The sequence below is a fragment of the Aspergillus lucknowensis genome (assembly GCF_044049455.1).
Source record: "Aspergillus lucknowensis strain CBS 449.75 chromosome Unknown BJX67scaffold_33, whole genome shotgun sequence".
NCBI lineage: Eukaryota > Fungi > Ascomycota > Eurotiomycetes > Eurotiales > Aspergillaceae > Aspergillus > Aspergillus lucknowensis.
The window spans coordinates 158175-175421 of record NW_027263577.1 but is presented as its reverse complement, the minus strand read 5'-3'; the positions used below and the strand labels follow the sequence as shown (position 1 = coordinate 175421).

The 17247-nt window shown below is 46.9% G+C and overlaps 6 protein-coding genes across 6 annotated transcripts; 4 read left to right on the top strand and 2 right to left on the bottom strand.

Moving 5' to 3' along the window:
* Positions 1-3389: 3389 nt before the first annotated feature.
* On the bottom strand, positions 3390-5004 carry BJX67DRAFT_359117 (uncharacterized protein). Its single transcript, XM_071029645.1, has 6 exons — positions 4702-5004; positions 4267-4651; positions 4027-4212; positions 3941-3971; positions 3853-3859; positions 3390-3789 (listed from the first exon to the last, which is right to left on the bottom strand). The coding sequence occupies exons 1-6, from the start codon at positions 4849-4851 to the stop codon at positions 3454-3456; spliced, it is 1095 nt and encodes a 364-aa protein (XP_070884254.1). The 5' UTR covers positions 4852-5004; the 3' UTR covers positions 3390-3453.
* Positions 5005-5318: 314 nt separating this feature from the next.
* On the top strand, positions 5319-7367 carry BJX67DRAFT_359113 (cytochrome P450; the record flags this gene model as incomplete). The annotated part of the gene is made up of 4 exons (XM_071029644.1): positions 5319-5687; positions 5743-5838; positions 5894-6692; positions 6752-7367. Coding segments are annotated over exons 1-4 (1442 nt in total), but the record flags the coding sequence as incomplete, so codon positions are not given.
* Positions 7368-7505: 138 nt separating this feature from the next.
* On the bottom strand, positions 7506-9116 carry BJX67DRAFT_359112 (uncharacterized protein). Its single transcript, XM_071029643.1, has 3 exons — positions 8872-9116; positions 8404-8815; positions 7506-8332 (listed from the first exon to the last, which is right to left on the bottom strand). The coding sequence occupies exons 2-3, from the start codon at positions 8464-8466 to the stop codon at positions 7826-7828; spliced, it is 570 nt and encodes a 189-aa protein (XP_070884252.1). The 5' UTR covers positions 8467-8815; positions 8872-9116; the 3' UTR covers positions 7506-7825.
* On the top strand, positions 9117-10854 carry BJX67DRAFT_359109 (uncharacterized protein). The gene has a single exon (XM_071029642.1). The coding sequence runs from the start codon at positions 9468-9470 to the stop codon at positions 9756-9758; it is 291 nt and encodes a 96-aa protein (XP_070884251.1). The 5' UTR covers positions 9117-9467; the 3' UTR covers positions 9759-10854.
* A 2724-nt stretch (positions 10855-13578) lies between these two features.
* On the top strand, positions 13579-14841 carry BJX67DRAFT_359108 (uncharacterized protein). The gene is made up of 2 exons (XM_071029641.1): positions 13579-14455; positions 14519-14841. The coding sequence occupies exon 1, from the start codon at positions 13716-13718 to the stop codon at positions 14439-14441; it is 726 nt and encodes a 241-aa protein (XP_070884250.1). The 5' UTR covers positions 13579-13715; the 3' UTR covers positions 14442-14455; positions 14519-14841.
* Position 14842: 1 nt separating this feature from the next.
* BJX67DRAFT_359105 (C1 family peptidase) lies at positions 14843-17090 on the top strand. The gene is made up of 4 exons (XM_071029640.1): positions 14843-15098; positions 15167-15255; positions 15308-16168; positions 16225-17090. Exons 1-4 carry the CDS (start codon positions 14978-14980, stop codon positions 16657-16659), a joined length of 1506 nt encoding a protein of 501 aa, XP_070884249.1. The 5' UTR covers positions 14843-14977; the 3' UTR covers positions 16660-17090.
* Positions 17091-17247: the final 157 nt, after the last annotated feature.

The window sequence follows — 17247 nt, the reverse complement described above, 5'->3', positions numbered from 1 at the left end:
TAAACTTTTTTTTATTACTATTTTAGTTATTCTAACTTTTACTAATAATAGTATTTATTTATATTTTAATATCTTTATCTTAGTCTTTCTTGATACTATATTATTTCTTATTTTTTTAGTTATTCTAGTTTTACTAATAGTTTTCCTAGTATTATTTAATTATTTAGCTTTTAATTCTAGATACTATCTTGATTAGTTTATTAAGGATTTTTAGCTTATATAGGATATATATTATTATATTCTTAATTTCTAGCTTAAGTATCTAGTAAAATCTTGATTATAATACTATATTATTCTATTTAAGATTTAATACTATCTAGTAGAATTTTATAGATAGTTCTCTAATACTTATTTTTCCTTATTATAGTATATTAATCTATTATTTAATAATATGCTTAGTATTAAATTTACTAAAAACATATATAATCCTTTTTTTAAATTTCTTATAGCTATTAAACATTTTTTTATTATATTATCTTGGCTATTATTATTCTATTTATAATAGTCTTTTATATAGGATTTAAACTAATTAAATACTATACCTGTAAGATAAGTACCTGTAAATATAACCTTATCTATCTTAGCTATAGTAATAAAATTATTAATTTAAAGATGTATATTTATTAAAGTTAGATATCTTTTTAAAGTAGAATACTTACTATTAAACTACTTAGCTTTATTTATTTTAATACCCTTAAATATTTTTAGTAATTTAATTTCTAAGATCATGGCTGCAAGCTATTTCTTAAGTATTTCAAGTTCTTCCTTGGGGGTAAGCTTTATTATAATATTTTTGGTAGAAGCTAAAGTTGTCTTGCTACTTGTAATACTACTATTTTTACCCATGTTATTAATAGTAATGTCTCTCTTTACTTAACTCGAGGGTCTGTTATTATTAGATTAGGTCTACCAATCCTTCCAAAGGTAGGAACCTAAGAGTATTCTAGAAGTAAATAAAGGGAGTATAATTATTAAGTGGTCAAACAAATTGTTAGATTAGGTCTGCCAATCCTTCCAAAGGTAGGAACCTAAGGGTATTCTGGAAGTAAATGAAGAAGAGTATAATCGTTAAGGGTCAAACAAGTATAGAAAGAGGCAGATGCTTGGGGTTCAGATTAGTAAACAATATGGTATTGTCAATCTAGTTCATAATAGATAGAGAATAAAATTATCTAGGTATAAGTAATAACAGTCCTTATATATTTAATTCCCTAGTATTACCTAATACTATATATTAGATTGCTTGCTTAGATATATTAAATTACCTAATACTACTATAGTCCTGATTTGCCTTAGTATTATATCACTTAATATAACTAGGTTGGCACATTGTTATTCCTTAGCGTTGCGGCACAGAGCTGCGGCACAGTGGAATCCATTGGCTGTCAATGTCTGGTTCTCTGACACAAATATAGAAAGAGGTAGATACTTGGGGTTTAGATTGGTAAACAATATAGTATTGTCAATCTAGTTCATAATAAATAGAGATAAAACTTCTAGATACAGGTAATAACAGTCCTTATATATCCAGTCCTATAGTATCCTTAAGTATTGCATGATACTTATATTAAAGCACCTGCTCTACTATATCTAATTATACTAGATCACCTAATACTACTATAGTTCAGATTAGCCCTAGCATCATATTGCCCGATATAACCAGGTTAGCACATCTTTCCTCCATTGTGCTGCAGCCTGGTGCTGCAGCACAGCAGATTCATTGGCTGTCAATGTCCGAGTTCTCTGACATATTAATACTAGTACTATATAAGTAATAACTAGCCTATTTACCCTGTTATATAATAGAGGTTACTAGAGTTAATACCTATAAACTAGGGTAAAGATTATATAATTATATATCTTAGTATATACTCCTAAAAATATATTTTAAAGTATACAGGGATATATAATATAATTAGGTATATGTCACGGTCGATGCCTGAACCGGCAGGCATCAACGACGACCCCGCTCAGATGGCTGCCCGACGGCGGCCCGACGGCCGATTATATGAGGATCCTGACTCTTGCATGTATCCTAGTTCTCTAAGTAATTTGTTCTATTTCTCTTGCAATAGAATCCTCTATATAAGCCTGAACAAGTTCCCTCACAAAGACTAGGCAGCTCAACGCTTGCTGGCACCCAGCATCGCGACAGCTGAATACTTTTGCCGAATCCCGATGCCTTACAGTATACTTTATAGTATATTTTAAAAGGTATACTAGAAGATAAGAACTAGAGGAATATTTAAGAATACTTATTACTACTATATCTAGCTTTCCTATTTTTATAATTAATACTACTATTATTAAAGTACTAGTAATTCTATTACTATCTTTGCAAAGCAATTTGTTTAGTACTTATTCTATAAGCTATAGTATATATACTATAAGCTAGCCCTACTTTTTTACCTTAACTTTAACCTAATTATAACAAGTCCTCATACTTATTAGATATGATTGCATCAGGTAAGACAAGTCAATCTGAAACCTTTGGAAGTCCTGTGTGAGAGCCCGGGGTTAGAAGCACACGAGAGGTTGTTGCTTCAATAACAGTAAGGGCATGTATACAGGACAATATTCTCATCTTTAATCATATTCTAGGGACTTGTGCAATAGGAAAGGTTATTAATAAGTAGTTACGCGTGTACAGGGTAAGAAGGCTGTATGTTATCAACACAAGTGTAATTCCAATATAGATAAGTGGGAATATTCTAGCTACTATTTATGCTATTACAAAGCAGGCAGTAGACCTGATCAAGGAGGATACAAAGGCAGTTTAACTGCTCTTACTCGCAAGCATGGTGGAATAGACTGTCCGAGGAAGCAATAGCCTAATAGTATAACTTGTCTCGTGAGAATGCATTCCTGACCAAGACAGAAAACCCTAACTCTATAGCGGGACATACAAGGATAAGCTTCAGGCCAAGATATTGTGCCCTTTGTGACCTTGGTGGTCAGGAATTCTTATCCGCGAGCAAACATCAGGCCAAGTAAATCTCTTGTCTGTCCTGACCCTCACAGATCGCCCTGGAGTTCTGCGACATGGTCCATGAAGCCTCAGGCAACAGTCCGGTCTCGACCCTAATGCGTGGGAGAAAGTCACTTCCTAATCAAACATGTATACACCCAGCATATCCTTCTTTGCTCTTTACTATTAACTCTCCACTCTAGATACGACTACTAGAGCGGTGCTCATGGGTGCCTTACTTGATATGTGTTAGTGCATGCGTTGTGTCGTGTGTGTGGCGAAGAGGAGAAAAGCGTGATCGCCGGCCCCGGAGGGCGAAGGAACCGATGACTCTCTCTGTCCAGAGATCCCTGGGGCGCCGTGCCGAACATGAGGCTACTTTAAATGAGGAACGAATGAACTGATCGCGAGAAAAAGACGACCATTCCAAGTCAAGGCCTCGTAACTGTGCCGAGGTGGCCGACTCGGTGGCGTTATTATCCTTTTTAGCTAATACTAACACTAAACTCTGTCCCCTTAATAATTCCTCTCTCACTCCCCATTTCCCCCCCACTATTAGGCGGGCTATCCTGTCGCGTCAGCGGGTACATCCGATCAACACTATTGCGTCTTGTCCCTCTCGAGGCAGAAATACTACTCTGCATGTTATTCTGGCTATTCCCAAGCGAGAAGTATCTGTCCTTGGTCCTTCTTGAGAGGGAATTGCTCTTCGGCGTGGACTGGAGCGGGTATGAGGCGTGTGCGGAGGACTGAATGTTGAAGATGCGCCGGAAGAGGGAGCGGATCATGGGGATATTTGCGCATGTTATTAGGACGAACATCTGGATTTCGACTTAGCGAGGGGCTAGACAGGGCGGGAAGGGGGCGAGGGGGGTGATTTTTACCTCTGCACTAGATAGATTTGTCGACAAGGGTGACAATTTGTTAGCCTTTACGCGTTGAATCTCAAGGGGTACAGGGGAGGGGAGATACGTGTTCCAGATTGTAATTGGGGACCAAGATTCTAGATATCTCCGTGTCAGCAAGACCCAATTATACCATGAAGATGATAGACATACTCGTCAAATTATCGTGCCCCGTTAAATTGCGCAGCTGGTACGCTTTAATGCTCGTGATGACACAGCCAAAAACACCAACCCCGAAAAGCAGCATGAGGCCTATCTTACGGCGGAGGGGTATCTGCAGGTTCCAAAAGCAATATGCCGGGAGGAGTCCGAGGACGAAATCGGTGAACGCATTGAACGCTTTCCGTGATCAGTATTGGCACGCGCCCTTTTAAAAAGATGGTATTGACATACAAGCCTGAGTAAGACCAATACGCAATTGTGTCTCTGGTGCCATGCAACTCTTCGGCGGGACGGTCTTGTCCCAGATGGAGACGGTCGGAATGCAAAAGGCGAGGACGGCAACGACTGCGGCGAGGGAGAGGCAGACGGTGATGAAGATGAGGATCCAGAGCATCACTGAGAGAGACCTGGTCATTGACACGTCGAGGAGACGGTGGAAGAAGAGGACAATCGAGATTTTGCCGACGGCTACGCTGAGAATGCTGGGGCTGGGCGCGAGAGTCAGGTATTTCAAGGCATTGACTCTGTCGGCTGGGTTGCGGATGTCGTTGAGATCCACCCCGAGGCCGTAGTGGATGGCGGTCGAGGCGAGAGAAGCCGATGTTGCTGCGAGACACTTGGCTGGGTCAACTTCTTATTCGGTCGTTCAAGGTTCAACGTCCATACCCAGCAGAGAATCATTGCATAGTCATCCCAACCCGGTTTCTGTTGTTGAAAGAACCGCACATACATGCGGGTAAAGACCGTGGTCGTTGCCAGCCCTCCAAGAATCCATGTCACGCTGAGATTCGTCTTCTGCACTGCATTAAGCGTCATGCTGGCAACCCTGCCCGTGGTGCTTGGGATGCATGGCCTGCCCGCGGTGGTGACGGTGAGATATATCGGGGGCGGGAAGAAAACCTCTTCATGAAGAACGCTGATCCCTGCACCGACGAGCTCAGGAGAAGTACTTTTGTTGCCTCGCCCAGCGGGCTATCGCGTCGAGTCCGGTCCGCGGCTGTCTCCGCGAGTCTGCAGAAAGACACGTGACCTACATCCAATCATCAGCCACGCTTCTCTGGTCGTCGATTTTTATTGGATAGTAGTCACGTGATATTGCGCCGCTTGGCGCAATACCTTTTGCCCCTCTCCGAAATATAGCGCTAATTCAATCGAGGATTAGTTTGTTCGGGTGAGCGCAAGCTCTCCACACGGCAGACTAGCCTTCAACCAGATCATCCGGATACGATGGGGCCGGCTGAGCCCCGCATTTGAATTGGCATCTGTTCACTTCGCCTGTTGGTGCTGTGCTCGAGATGCTGACTAGTCCTCAAGGCTAGGCTTGGGGGCTTCCATGCGATAAGAGCGAAACTCGGATTAGATTATTTAATAAACTGCGGAATTTAAACAGTTCCTTTCCCCTCATCACCATCGCCAGTCTCTCTTCCGCCCCAAGACGGAACGATAACCATGGGCCTCACACTGCTACCCTGGACGGGCAACCTCGGGATCTCGCTTGCCTCCTATCTGGTGGCCGTTATCGCAGCGCTGATCGTCGCACTCGCTCCGTATACCTGGGCCAGCTTGCGACCGAAGAATTTCCCACCAGGACCAAAGCCGCTTCCATTGATCGGCAATTTGAATTTGATTCCGCCGTCAAAAGCCTTTACACTGTCAGTTCTCTCCTGGCTTTGTGGTGGCTTGGATGTTGCGGCTAACGGCGTGGAGTTTCCACCAATGGACGCAGCAGTACGGCCCGATAATCGGGCTCAAGTTCGGACCAGCAAACGTCGTGGTGCTCAATAGCTGGAGAGATGTGCAGGAGTGAGTCGAGCCCTTCCAGGCGATGCTGTGGCCGCATATTTGCTCACTCTGCTAGGCTCCTCGAGAAACGAGGCCACATCTACTCCTCCCGACCACCAAACTATATCGCCAACGAGCTGATCTGCAAAAACCACACGCACATTCTGTTCGCTCCCTACGGCGAGGGCTGGAAAGCCCTCCGCAAAGCGACTCAGGGCCTTTTTACCCCTCGCGAGCTCGCCGCCATGCTTCCTATCCAGGAGGCTGAAGCCACGCAGACCGTGTACGACATCATCCTTGAGCCTGGTCGGTATTACGAACATATCCAACGATACACCACTGCAGTCATTCTAGCTTCGGTTTTCGGCCAGCGAGGCGAGGACTTTAATTCACCTAACGTCCAAGCGCTCTATGACGTTCAGAACCGGTTCACGGCGCTGCTAGAGCCCGGTGCAGCCCCGCCAGTTGATGGTATTACCTTCTTACAGCATATTCCCGAGTTCATGGCCCCCTGGAAGCGGAGGGCGAAGCAGATCCGGCGTGATCAGCGTGCATTGTATTTTAGACTCTACAACGCAACGCAGGAGCGGATGCGGCAAGGTGTGAGGACAGGCTGTTTTATGGAGAAATTGATTGATGATCAGGCCAAGAATCATCTGGATGATGAGCACACGACGTATCTTGGTGGTATTCTTATGGAAGCTGGTTCGGATACAACATCTTCAACACTCTTGTCGTTTCTCCTTGCCGTGCTCGAGAACCCGATCGCGCTGAAGCGCGCTCAGGAAGATGTCGATCGGGTCTGCGGCGTGGAACGATCGCCCACTATGGATGACTTGGAGAATCTACCGTATATCGAAGCCTGCATGCACGAGGTAATGGCCAACCAACAAATCGCTTTAGTTTTCTCTCTTCTTGCTAACCAACCGCTCAGACCCTCCGCTGGAGGCCTGTCGCTGCCGGTGGAATCCCACACATGCTCACCCAAACAGACACATACAAAGACTACGTCTTCCCCGCGGGCACTATCTTCTTCGCAAACACCTGGGCCATCCACCACGACGAGAACGAGTACGACAATCCCAGCGTCTTCAACCCCGACCGCTGGCTGGGAGGAAACAAGTACGGTACGAAAGACAGCATCACCCTTGAACCGAACGAACAGCGCAAGACATCATATGGCTGGGGCGCAGGGCGGAGAATCTGCTCTGGGCAAAAAATGGCGGAGGCTTCGTTGAAGATCAATATTGCAAAGATCGTCTGGGCGTTCAACCTTGAGCGGGGTAGTGCCCCTGATGTATCTGTGGAGACAGGATACGAGGGAGGATTCTTGATCTGTCCGAAGAAATTTCCCATCAGGATTGCGCCGAGGAGTGACACTCACGTAGCTGTTATACGTCGTGACTTTGAAGGATTGAGGGGGTTTTATGAGACTCTAGCTGTTTGATCAGTGCATAATTCCAGTACCCCAGCATTGTGTGTTACACTTGTAATTTCTCTACAGCTTTTATAATGTCTTACCAAGAGTAGGACAATAGTGTCAAAGTTCTTCACCTACATTATTTAAAGACCTCCTCGTAGGGTCACCCTAGGTTATCTAGTACTGCAGGTTTCAAGCGCATGGCCTCTTTCATCATTATATCAAGATAATCAAATTATAAAAACCATGTAGAAGCAGCAATATCTTGTCCATTTGCACGTGCTTGTTTGGTCCCTTTATATTCAGCTTCCCGTCTGTAGCTAACTCTTCTGGATCGAACCCTTCTGATTAGTCCACGATGGTACCTTGTCCCCACGGAGCTTTGCCTTCCAAGAGCAAGATGTAGGTAAGCAGGGAGGGTCGAAGCAACGATCCTTAAATCCCCTTTAATCTTTAGAACCCCCAGTCCCTTGGTTTCAGTTTCAGAATTTGTATTAACTCATCTCCTCAACGGTTTACACCAATCGGTTTCAAGGACATTCGGGCGCTGAAATACCAATCTCGCCCTTCCGACATTATCCTTGGGACTTAAAACCCTCCCAAACGCATCGACACTGACAACAATCTCCTTATGCCCCTCACACCGCCCATAATCCCACCCATATATTGTAACCGAAAGGCATCGCCCACGTATGCAGCACCGTCATCATCAGGACACTCCCAGTCGAGGTGGAACACAGAGAGCGAGTCCTCCCAGACCTCGCCTGGATGTAGGCTCGCGAATCTCCCGCCGCTATCGGCGATGTTGATACTGGAGTTGCGCGAGAGGTCTATGCCGAGCATGCATCCGACGCCAACCTCTGCATCGCGCCATTGACCATCTAGCAGATAGCGCAGCTGGTATGGGGAGTCGTCGCTCACGCGACGCGTCTGGAAGGTTATGGGTTTTTGGTGCGTGTTTAGGGTGTCGAGATATGTGACGGTGATTTTCACAGTCCAGTGCGGGGCTAGCCCTCCAGGTCCGGTGTCTTCGGTGATTATTGCACCCTCCGTTGAGAGGCTTACGGCTACTATTGGCAAAAATTGGCGTTGGGTCCGTGCTGTTTGTTAGTACGCGGGTGCCGATAAAACGATACGAGGCAATATAACAAATGAGAAGCTTATACCTTGATACGTAATCCTGGAGTGGGGGTGATAATGGATCGGACTGCAACGTAGGCAAGTAACATGAAGGTGTGAAAGCAACGACGCGAAAGCTATATAGAAGGAGTGTGGTGTTGAGATCGAGCTAGCTCCTAAAGTGGAAGGTGCTTTTGGACCTGAGGGGGTGTGTTATATTCCCAATTGGGTTTAGTGCTGGAGCGGATTTACTATTATGCGCGAGTTGCCCCTGAAGGATGCTCGCACCCACACAGAATTTTGGAATACACACAATTCTCCCATATTCAACCTGACATCAAAATGTTGAGCTAACCCTTCCGGAATTACCCTTATTCCGATAGTCACTCCAAGTCACGTGTAATAATTTCCCCTTTCTCTCACAACGTTTGTTTCAGGGCACTTGCTGCACCTCACCACCTGAGGCTCGGAAATTTAGAATGCCAGCTGCGACAGATTGAGGGGAGGTGCCTTACCCCGTGTCCATATGGGGTTCTACTAAATCAACAGCAGGCCGAACATGTTTTGATAGGGAAGGCATTTCCGACCTTTGACTCTGACCACGGCTGGGCACAATTTTTCGGGCAGGGATGTGCTTCACGCGAAGTCTCTTCGTGACCGCATGTATACTTTGTGGTGGTAACCCAAATAGAGCACATTATTAAATATCTTGATAGAGTGGTACAAGGGCGTGCAAGGGTGTGGGATTGTATATTGGTTAACAAGGACTAGAAATCAAGCATGAGATCATCATCCTATATTTATAGGGATGTAGCTGGTGGTGAGGCTTGTTGTGGAACCCCGCAGTTCCCATGACAGGCCCGAGTTGTTATGTCGCCAGCTGCCCCACCAAGTACCAAGCCAAGGACTCGAGCAAAGAGCCAATACAATATTGACACGCTACAATGTTATGTGGATTGGACAAATACCGTTCACTCATGCAGACTCAAGGGTGGCGGAGCAATAGGGTGGCAGTGGCAAACACATTGCACAGCGAGGGGTCTTTGAGTAGTATCCAATCCTTTCGATCCACGTAGGAAAAACTCGTGGTCAGGAAGCACCACCCGCGACGATGCTTACACGATTTTGCATTGAGAACCTGCACGACGAGGACTTGGTTGACCACACCATGCGTGCTGTCCTCTTTGCAAGGCAGACTGTTACATGTTATGTTGGTTCAGGGTTCACATTGCTGTTTCTCACCGCATCGGCAGCCGTTACCATGGCTCAAGGCGCCAACCACCCTCCTCGAATATTCGACTCACCTTTAATGACTTCACTCTGTCTCAGATCAGCTCTAAAATCTTCTTTCAATCAGGCTAGCGCACCTAGACAAACAGAGCCAACAACAACTGTATTTTAGACTGCCACCTCCTTTAAAATGGAATAGAATAAAGACGATTCTTTCACTTATCTGCTGGCTAGGAAAGCTTTAGGCCATATAGCTGATAACATTTAACCTCTCATCAGAACGCGGGCCAAGACTATATAGGTATCTCCTTCGTCTACGAGGTCCAACCTCTGATCATGGTCAAGGTCGCAAAGTCTGGAGAATTTGAGAGGCAGCAATTCCATAACGAGCTCAAGATATATCGAATATTTTCGCAGAATCGGTCTTGTCCATCTATCGTTCAGTGATTTTACTTTTCAGAAAATGGCATCTTCCTCAAGTATGGCTCCAGATGGCAGAATACTCAATAGTAACGAGACGGACCTGGGAGGAAGTGGAACATTTGGCTTCCTAGGGCCTCGGACAGAGCAGTTCGCCCTCGGTTCGTTGTACTACCTCATAAACTACGGCTTTGAGGCTTATGGAGATTGATGTCTTACTAAGGACCCTTACGAGCGTGGGCCCAAGGTTGTGGACTTGCTACAAAACGTGGAGTTTCCAAAATTAGATGGTAATCTGCTGATAAACAACATCATTGACAAGTGCTGGCATAATAAATATGCCATAATTTCAGAATTGGCTGCACATACAGACAAGCCTTTGAATGAAAGTACTGATGCGGCAGGAAATCATGGACTGGGTACTGGAGAGGAAGGAAGCACAGAGGTAGAATTGAGAACCCCAATCAATGTTATCCCTATTATCTGATGGTGTATGATTATATATTGCATGATTCATGGGTTATGGTGTGGCTTTGGGGACTGTATGTATTACAGAGCACCAACAACAAGGTAACAACCACTGGGGGAGGTAATGTGATAGAGGTTATACAATGGATCAAAACCACTTAGAGGCGAATTTTGCTTCCAGAAAGGCATTTTGTCAGGACCTGGAGAAACATGGACTTCTTGCATACTTTCTTCAGGCGAGCCCTAGCAGATTGGGTTCACATTTGATTGACACAGTCTCTGAGGTCAGGTTATCAAGGAATCATAGGGCTTGTGGATGGCCAGTGTGTATGTTTTAGGCGATTCCGTTGCTGCCGTGAAAAGAAAGTGGGAGTTAGGGGGATGTACCGTGGTGTCTGTTTGCATGAGAGTCGCCTGGAGTGCCTGTTAAAACAGGGATATGGCAGCTGGTATATTTAGTTTAGGGCTAATTCCTGCAGATTAGCTAGCATATAAGGGTGCCACTTCCCATTGTATAGCTAAAGATGTCATTTGGGATTGAATTTGATGAAGACATTCATATTATCCTTCAGGTTTACCTGCTTATTATCCATTTGTTATCCTCCCCCTCTGCTCTTATTACTGGCGCTCTCAATAATGATTGAAGCAGTTTTGAACAGAATGCCACTCGCGGAACAAATTGAAGAGAATTCAAAAGAGGTCCAGACAAAACAAGACTGAAAGAAAGCGAATAAGGAACTACAGGACACCTCATTTGTTAATAGATCCTCCTGGCCAGACTCCCTACACCGCTCCTCACACCACTCCTCGATTGAACTGGATTTCAGCAGCAACCCAAAGGGTTCTTGGCAAGTTTGGCCATGTTGGATGGGGTTTCGCGGACTGGGCGAGGGGGGAAAAATGTACTACTTGGAATATATCAATATCCGCAAGATGCTAATATTGGCACAGGTTACCCAAAACAAAAATAAAGAGATATGGAAAGATAGAGAGACAGAGGAAACGGAAATGGAAAGGGAAAGGGAAGGCATCTAACTACCGACACAGGAAACACAAGAACAACGAAAGACTATAGAGTTTTCTAAACTCATCTTCTAATGCAAACTCCCCGGCAGCAGATACTACTATTGGGGCAATGTGAGATGATGGCCAAAAAATGCTACTGTGATGCATCTGACTGGTGACTCAGTCCTGGCGAACGATTACGCTGCGAAGAACTTAGACCTTCAGAAACAGAAAACTTCGCCGGTATAATTCTCACCATTATATCGGACTGGGGTGGGTGAGGTTTTAAAATCCTTCCGTATCCTTACCTGCGTCATTAATAATAATATGTCGAACTTCGTGGCGCACGTAATATTCGGTCCACCATCCAAAGAATATGAAGGTCTGATTCATCGAATGTAGCAGCGATACTGCACTAAATACAAGAGAAATAGGGGTAATCTAACTACTAAAATAGGCAATAAAAACAATATAGAATAGCTAACTTAATTCCTGGGCAAGTGAGACACCCAATCAAGTGTTAGAGAGCAATCGAGATCGGTTTCTCTATACTCAGCGGTCCGATCTGCCTGCGAGTCGACGTGCGATTTCCTGCTACACGACAGACAGTCATGTGTCCGGAGCCAGAAATCGTCACTTTGTATTCCTATCGAAGTGGAAGCAAAAGGGTGCGTTAGCGCTTCATCCCATGATCCCGGCATCATCTCCTGTCCCTGAGGGAGATCACAATTCCTGCAGTTTCATGACTGTGAGCTACCACCATGCGATTATTCGTGATCCCAATCTCGAGCAAAAGAGTTTTGACATATGCCTGCCTCCGCGTCGCCTACCAAACGACGAACACTCATCCGAAGACCCTTAAATTTCAGCCGTTATCCTCCAATCTGAGGCACCCTCAGTCATACTGATGACTCTCCCATCCGGCTCTGACGTATGTCGCCCCCCGAGCCGAGTGCAGACTTGATGAGCGGGAAATAAAAACCGTCGAAAAAAAATATGAACAGCAACAAACAACCTGTGCGATTACTCGAAAGCTCGCTCCAGGTCGGACAGTCAACGCCGCCGTGACCCGGGTGGAAACACCTCGAGCTCCGACCCCAAGGTGGATAAAACCACGATTTCCAGACAAAGAAAAGGAACAAACAAGGCCCATGAAGCTTCTCTACATCATGTGGTCTGGGATACAACTGGTCCCCGAAGCTCACATATCACGCTCAACCCAAAAGCCTTTTCCAAAAGGTACCCGAGCGCGAGCTGCTTTGAGCATTCTTTTCCACACACAAAACACCAACAAACATTCTCACTCTCCCCTCTCTCCTCTCTCTCCTCTCTATACACCTCTCTGTCTTGCCGAGCCACTGCTCCTGTCTTTCCAAACCTCATCCTCTTGCCCACTTGAAATGATTCAAACTGATGAAAATTGTTTAGTGAAAGGCATAAAGTGCCTTGTTCGGTTGTCTACTCCCCGTGTACTGAAACTCTACTGATGAAAATTGTTTCGTGAAAGGCATAAAGTGCCTTGTTGGGCCATCTACTCTCCCTGTACTAAAACTCTAGAGTCTTGTATGAACGACGTTTAGATAAACCAGGGCATCGCAGAATTGAAGCACGTTTATATAGCAAGGTAGATGCCAGCCAAGGAGCCTGACTTTACTACTGCATCGTTCGAAAATGGGCAACCTGAGCAGAACGCACGCCTGTGGTGCGGTCATATGTCAACGCCCCTAATGGGGACGGGACATTCTTGTTATTGTGAGGTGGTCGGGCCGGCATACATCTAATTCAAGGCTGCACTTGCCCCCATCTCAGTCCTCCCGGTTATCGAATGCTTCCGAAGAGGGAGTGGTATATATCCGTGGTGGGGGCGGATACACTTTTCCGCAAACTCTGGCGGACGAAGTCCCTACCACCCAGAGCCTGCGAGGCAGAATTTCATTTCCTATGCAACATATTCCCTACCAATGACCTACTCGCCCCGCAAATCCTGAGTCATATTAATCATTCCTGCTGCAGATATATCACCAGTGTCCCCCCGCTGTCTTCCCGCTTCGCTCCTTCTCCTTCCCAGCCCCTCTTCAAGCTCTCAGCACTGTGCCAGTCATCCCTTACCCACTACATTTTTAACAAGTATCTATTCTATTCACTCTATTCACTCTACTCACTTCATTCATTCTATTCGCCTCTCCGTCATACAGTTGCACCGCCTGTGTACCAACTTGCTTCTCCCGTGGGCGGGATGGAAGCAATACTCAGGACCGTCGGGTGGACCGACAACCAGATCTTCCTCGCCCAAGTGAGGTGGAACCAAACTAAAATCCGACTGCTGCCACGGTGGTACTACAGCCATGCGCGGGAGTATCTTAACTGGCGTTTCGACAAACTTCGACACATCTATGCAGTCTGGCAACGCATCAAGTATCTCAGCCCGGAAAACGGTGAAGAAATTTACATCTACAACCTACACCCAGATATCCGTTCAACCACAACGTCCATCATGCATACAAGTGACGCATCTACACCTACCGACGAAGAGAAAAGGCTTCATCTGCGCAGACTCCGCGCCGAGCTACGCAATATTCAGGGAGAGATGACTGACGCGTTCTACCGCGAGCCGAACAATGCACTAATGTGGTTGGATTGGCATTACTTGGGAGCCTGTGAGAAGGACGGCCGATCTCGTCGGTGGCATGACCTGCGGTCAGACTGTGCGGCTCGGGGTGGATGCTGTGGACGGACATGTGGCTGCTGTGAGAAGTTGCTCTTCGAGAACTGGCTGCACACCCCCGGACCGAACGGCAAACGTATCTTGCAGAAGGTTTATGCCCACTGCACAGCTGAGTGCGCATGTTGCGTCATTAGCCATGGAGTTTACGAGCCTGATCCCCGCCTCCCCCGGCCGTGGTTTGTTGTTGAGTCCCGCGAAGGGAACGGGTCTACTATTACCACTAGTAGCCACATATGATGAGACAGGTTGTTGTATGTTTACTTTTAGTCTTGCTTCTACAATTACCGCTGATATCGCTGACTGACTCACTGCAGAGTACCAGGTCAGCGGTCTCATCCCCGGCTAACCGCATTGGGTTTTGCCTACGCCTCTGCGAAGATCCAGGTCTGCCCCTGAAGACCTATCCGAAACCCGAACGATGGAGGAAGCTTTCGGACTCGCGGTCCCGCTGGGATGATATCAGCCACTTGCAATTCTGATGCTGCGGTTATTGTCTTCTAGAGCCCGCTTTGCTGGGGTTCACAAACTACATATCAACGCTTCGAGGCTCGACTGCGTCAGATTTATCGCGCTGGTAGTGTAACAATCCTGGGATGTAGATAGCACTCAGATAAGCATTGCGTGCGAGGTTTCTCCTGGTGGGTGTCACGCGCCTTCCCGGGTCCTCACAACCCCGCTCTTCTCTCTTCTCTCTGTTCTCTCTCATCCCTCTTCTCCTCATCTCCCCAAACCACACTCAGACAACTGAAGCGACCGCTCTTCGTGCAACCACGATGGGTACGAGCTATTCGCAGCCCGTGCGTCCCCTGGATGAAAAGTCCGCTCGAGCGAAACGCAATACTACCGACCCATCACCGGCCGATCGCCGCATCGAGAAACATGAGACTGAGTCGCGTACGTGATTCTTCCTTCCCCACTGGGCTCGGATAGGATCTAGTGAGGGGTGTTGCTGAATCTACCAGCGCCGCCGTACCAAGCCGAAGAGCCGGAGCCAACGGTGTCGCTGCGACGCTTGCAGGATTGGAACGAGACGCTGCTGGGTGATCCCAAGGTTCGTTCGGTTTCCTTTTTCTTTCAAAATTTCGTAATCTGACCAACCACAGAATCGTCTCGCGATCTCCAGCCTAGCCAGCGCCTCTTACACCGACGTCCTCGCCAACAGATCAGCCATCCAATCTGACACCCAGATCTTCAGCCTCAAGATTCCGATTGAAGGATCGCCGATCACGAACCAACGATCCTCAGGGCGATGCTGGCTCTTCGCCTCCACCAACATATTCCGCGTTCCGATCATCAAGGCTTACGGCCTGTCCGACTTCGAGCTCAGCCAGGCATACCTTTTCTACTGGGACAAAATCGAGAAGGCGAACTGGTTCTTCGAGACGATTATCGAGACCGCGGACGAGGACGTATCCAGTCGCTTGGTGCAGAAACTCCTCGAAGACCCCGTTACCGACGGTGGGCAATGGGATATGGTCGCGAATTTGGTAAAGAAGTATGGTTTAGTGCCGCACGATGTCTACCCGGACAATTTCAACGCGCAGAACAGCAGCAAGATGAACTGGCTGCTGACTGCAAAGCTACGCGAGCATGCCTTCGTTCTCCGCAAGCTTGCCCGTAGCCCGCATCCGAAGGATAGAGCTCAACTTGCGGAATCGAAGGAAAACTTCTTGAAGGAGATCCACTCTCTCGTCACACTCTTACTCGGCCCTCCACCCAATCCGGATGAGCCCTTCGTGTGGCAGTATAACAACGCCGAGGGAAAGGCACGGGAGATTCGACAGACTCCTTTAGAATTCGGCAGACAGGCATTCTCCCAGTCGTCGAACAGCAAGGTGTCTCCGACGAGGCTCTATAGCCTCGTTAACGATCCCAGGAACGAATATCACCGTCTTCTGACCGTAGACAAATTGGGAAACGTGAAAGAGGGTCAGCCGCTCACGTACGTCAATGTAGAAATGAAGGTTAGTCGCCCGCCCATGATCGATTGTTCGAGTCTATTCTCTGACTCCCGCCCCAGATCCTGAAGAACGCCGTGATATCGATGCTCAAAGCCGGACACCCTGTGTTCTTCGGCTGTGACGTTGGGAAATTCTCCGATCGCGTTTCCGGAGTCATGGATCCTGACGTTGTCGACCTCTCCCTCGGATTTAATGTCACGCTTGGGCTGAACAAGGCAGAGCGCCTTGCGAGCGGGGAATCAGCGATGACGCACGCCATGGTCATTACAGCGGTACACATCGAAAATGGTCACCCTGTCCGATGGCGCGTCGAGAATTCTTGGGGCGAGGGTTCTGGGGACAAGGGTTGGTATGTTATGACAGACCGCTGGATGGACGAGTATACATTCCAGGCCGTTGTAGACTTCAATTTCGTTTCGAAGGAGGTGCGAGATATTCTACGTCAGTCACCGAAGGTATTGCCCAGGTGGGATCCGCTTGGTGTTCTGGCATGACCTTTCTTGTGTGTTATTGGTTGTGACTGCTTGAAATCATCAAAATCAGATATAATCGTCCCGTCGTGTACGCTGGTTTGAACGTTCTACCATCGCAAGACAGATACATCAACAAGCGTACCACATTCCAGCCAATATGTCTCTTAGCGAACCAAGTTCTTTGATGAACCGGCGAGGATGCGAGCCATGGTTTACTGCAGACGTATCCGGGAGCTATGATTGTTCTTTCGCAGGCTCAGCGTGCTCGCGGGCGTCTTCTAGGGCTGGCCGCAACCTGAGATCGAGATTGGAAATAATATCTCCAACAATTCACATCATGCTTCTGCTGTGCTCAATGCCGATAGAAATACGTAGCAAAAATACTGGTTGAATGTCTTTCCAATTTGATGCACTACACATAATGATTTTCACAGCAGGTTTTGGAATGCTACATTATCATGCATACGACCACCAAGAACGATAGGGTGAAATCCATTTTTTGAGTCGCCCCAAGTCACTGGGTTGGGACACCATCTCTGCGCTTCGGGCTAGTACTGCCCACCGGCCCACTCTCGGCGACTTGGGGGCTCATCCAGGTGGTTTAGGCCA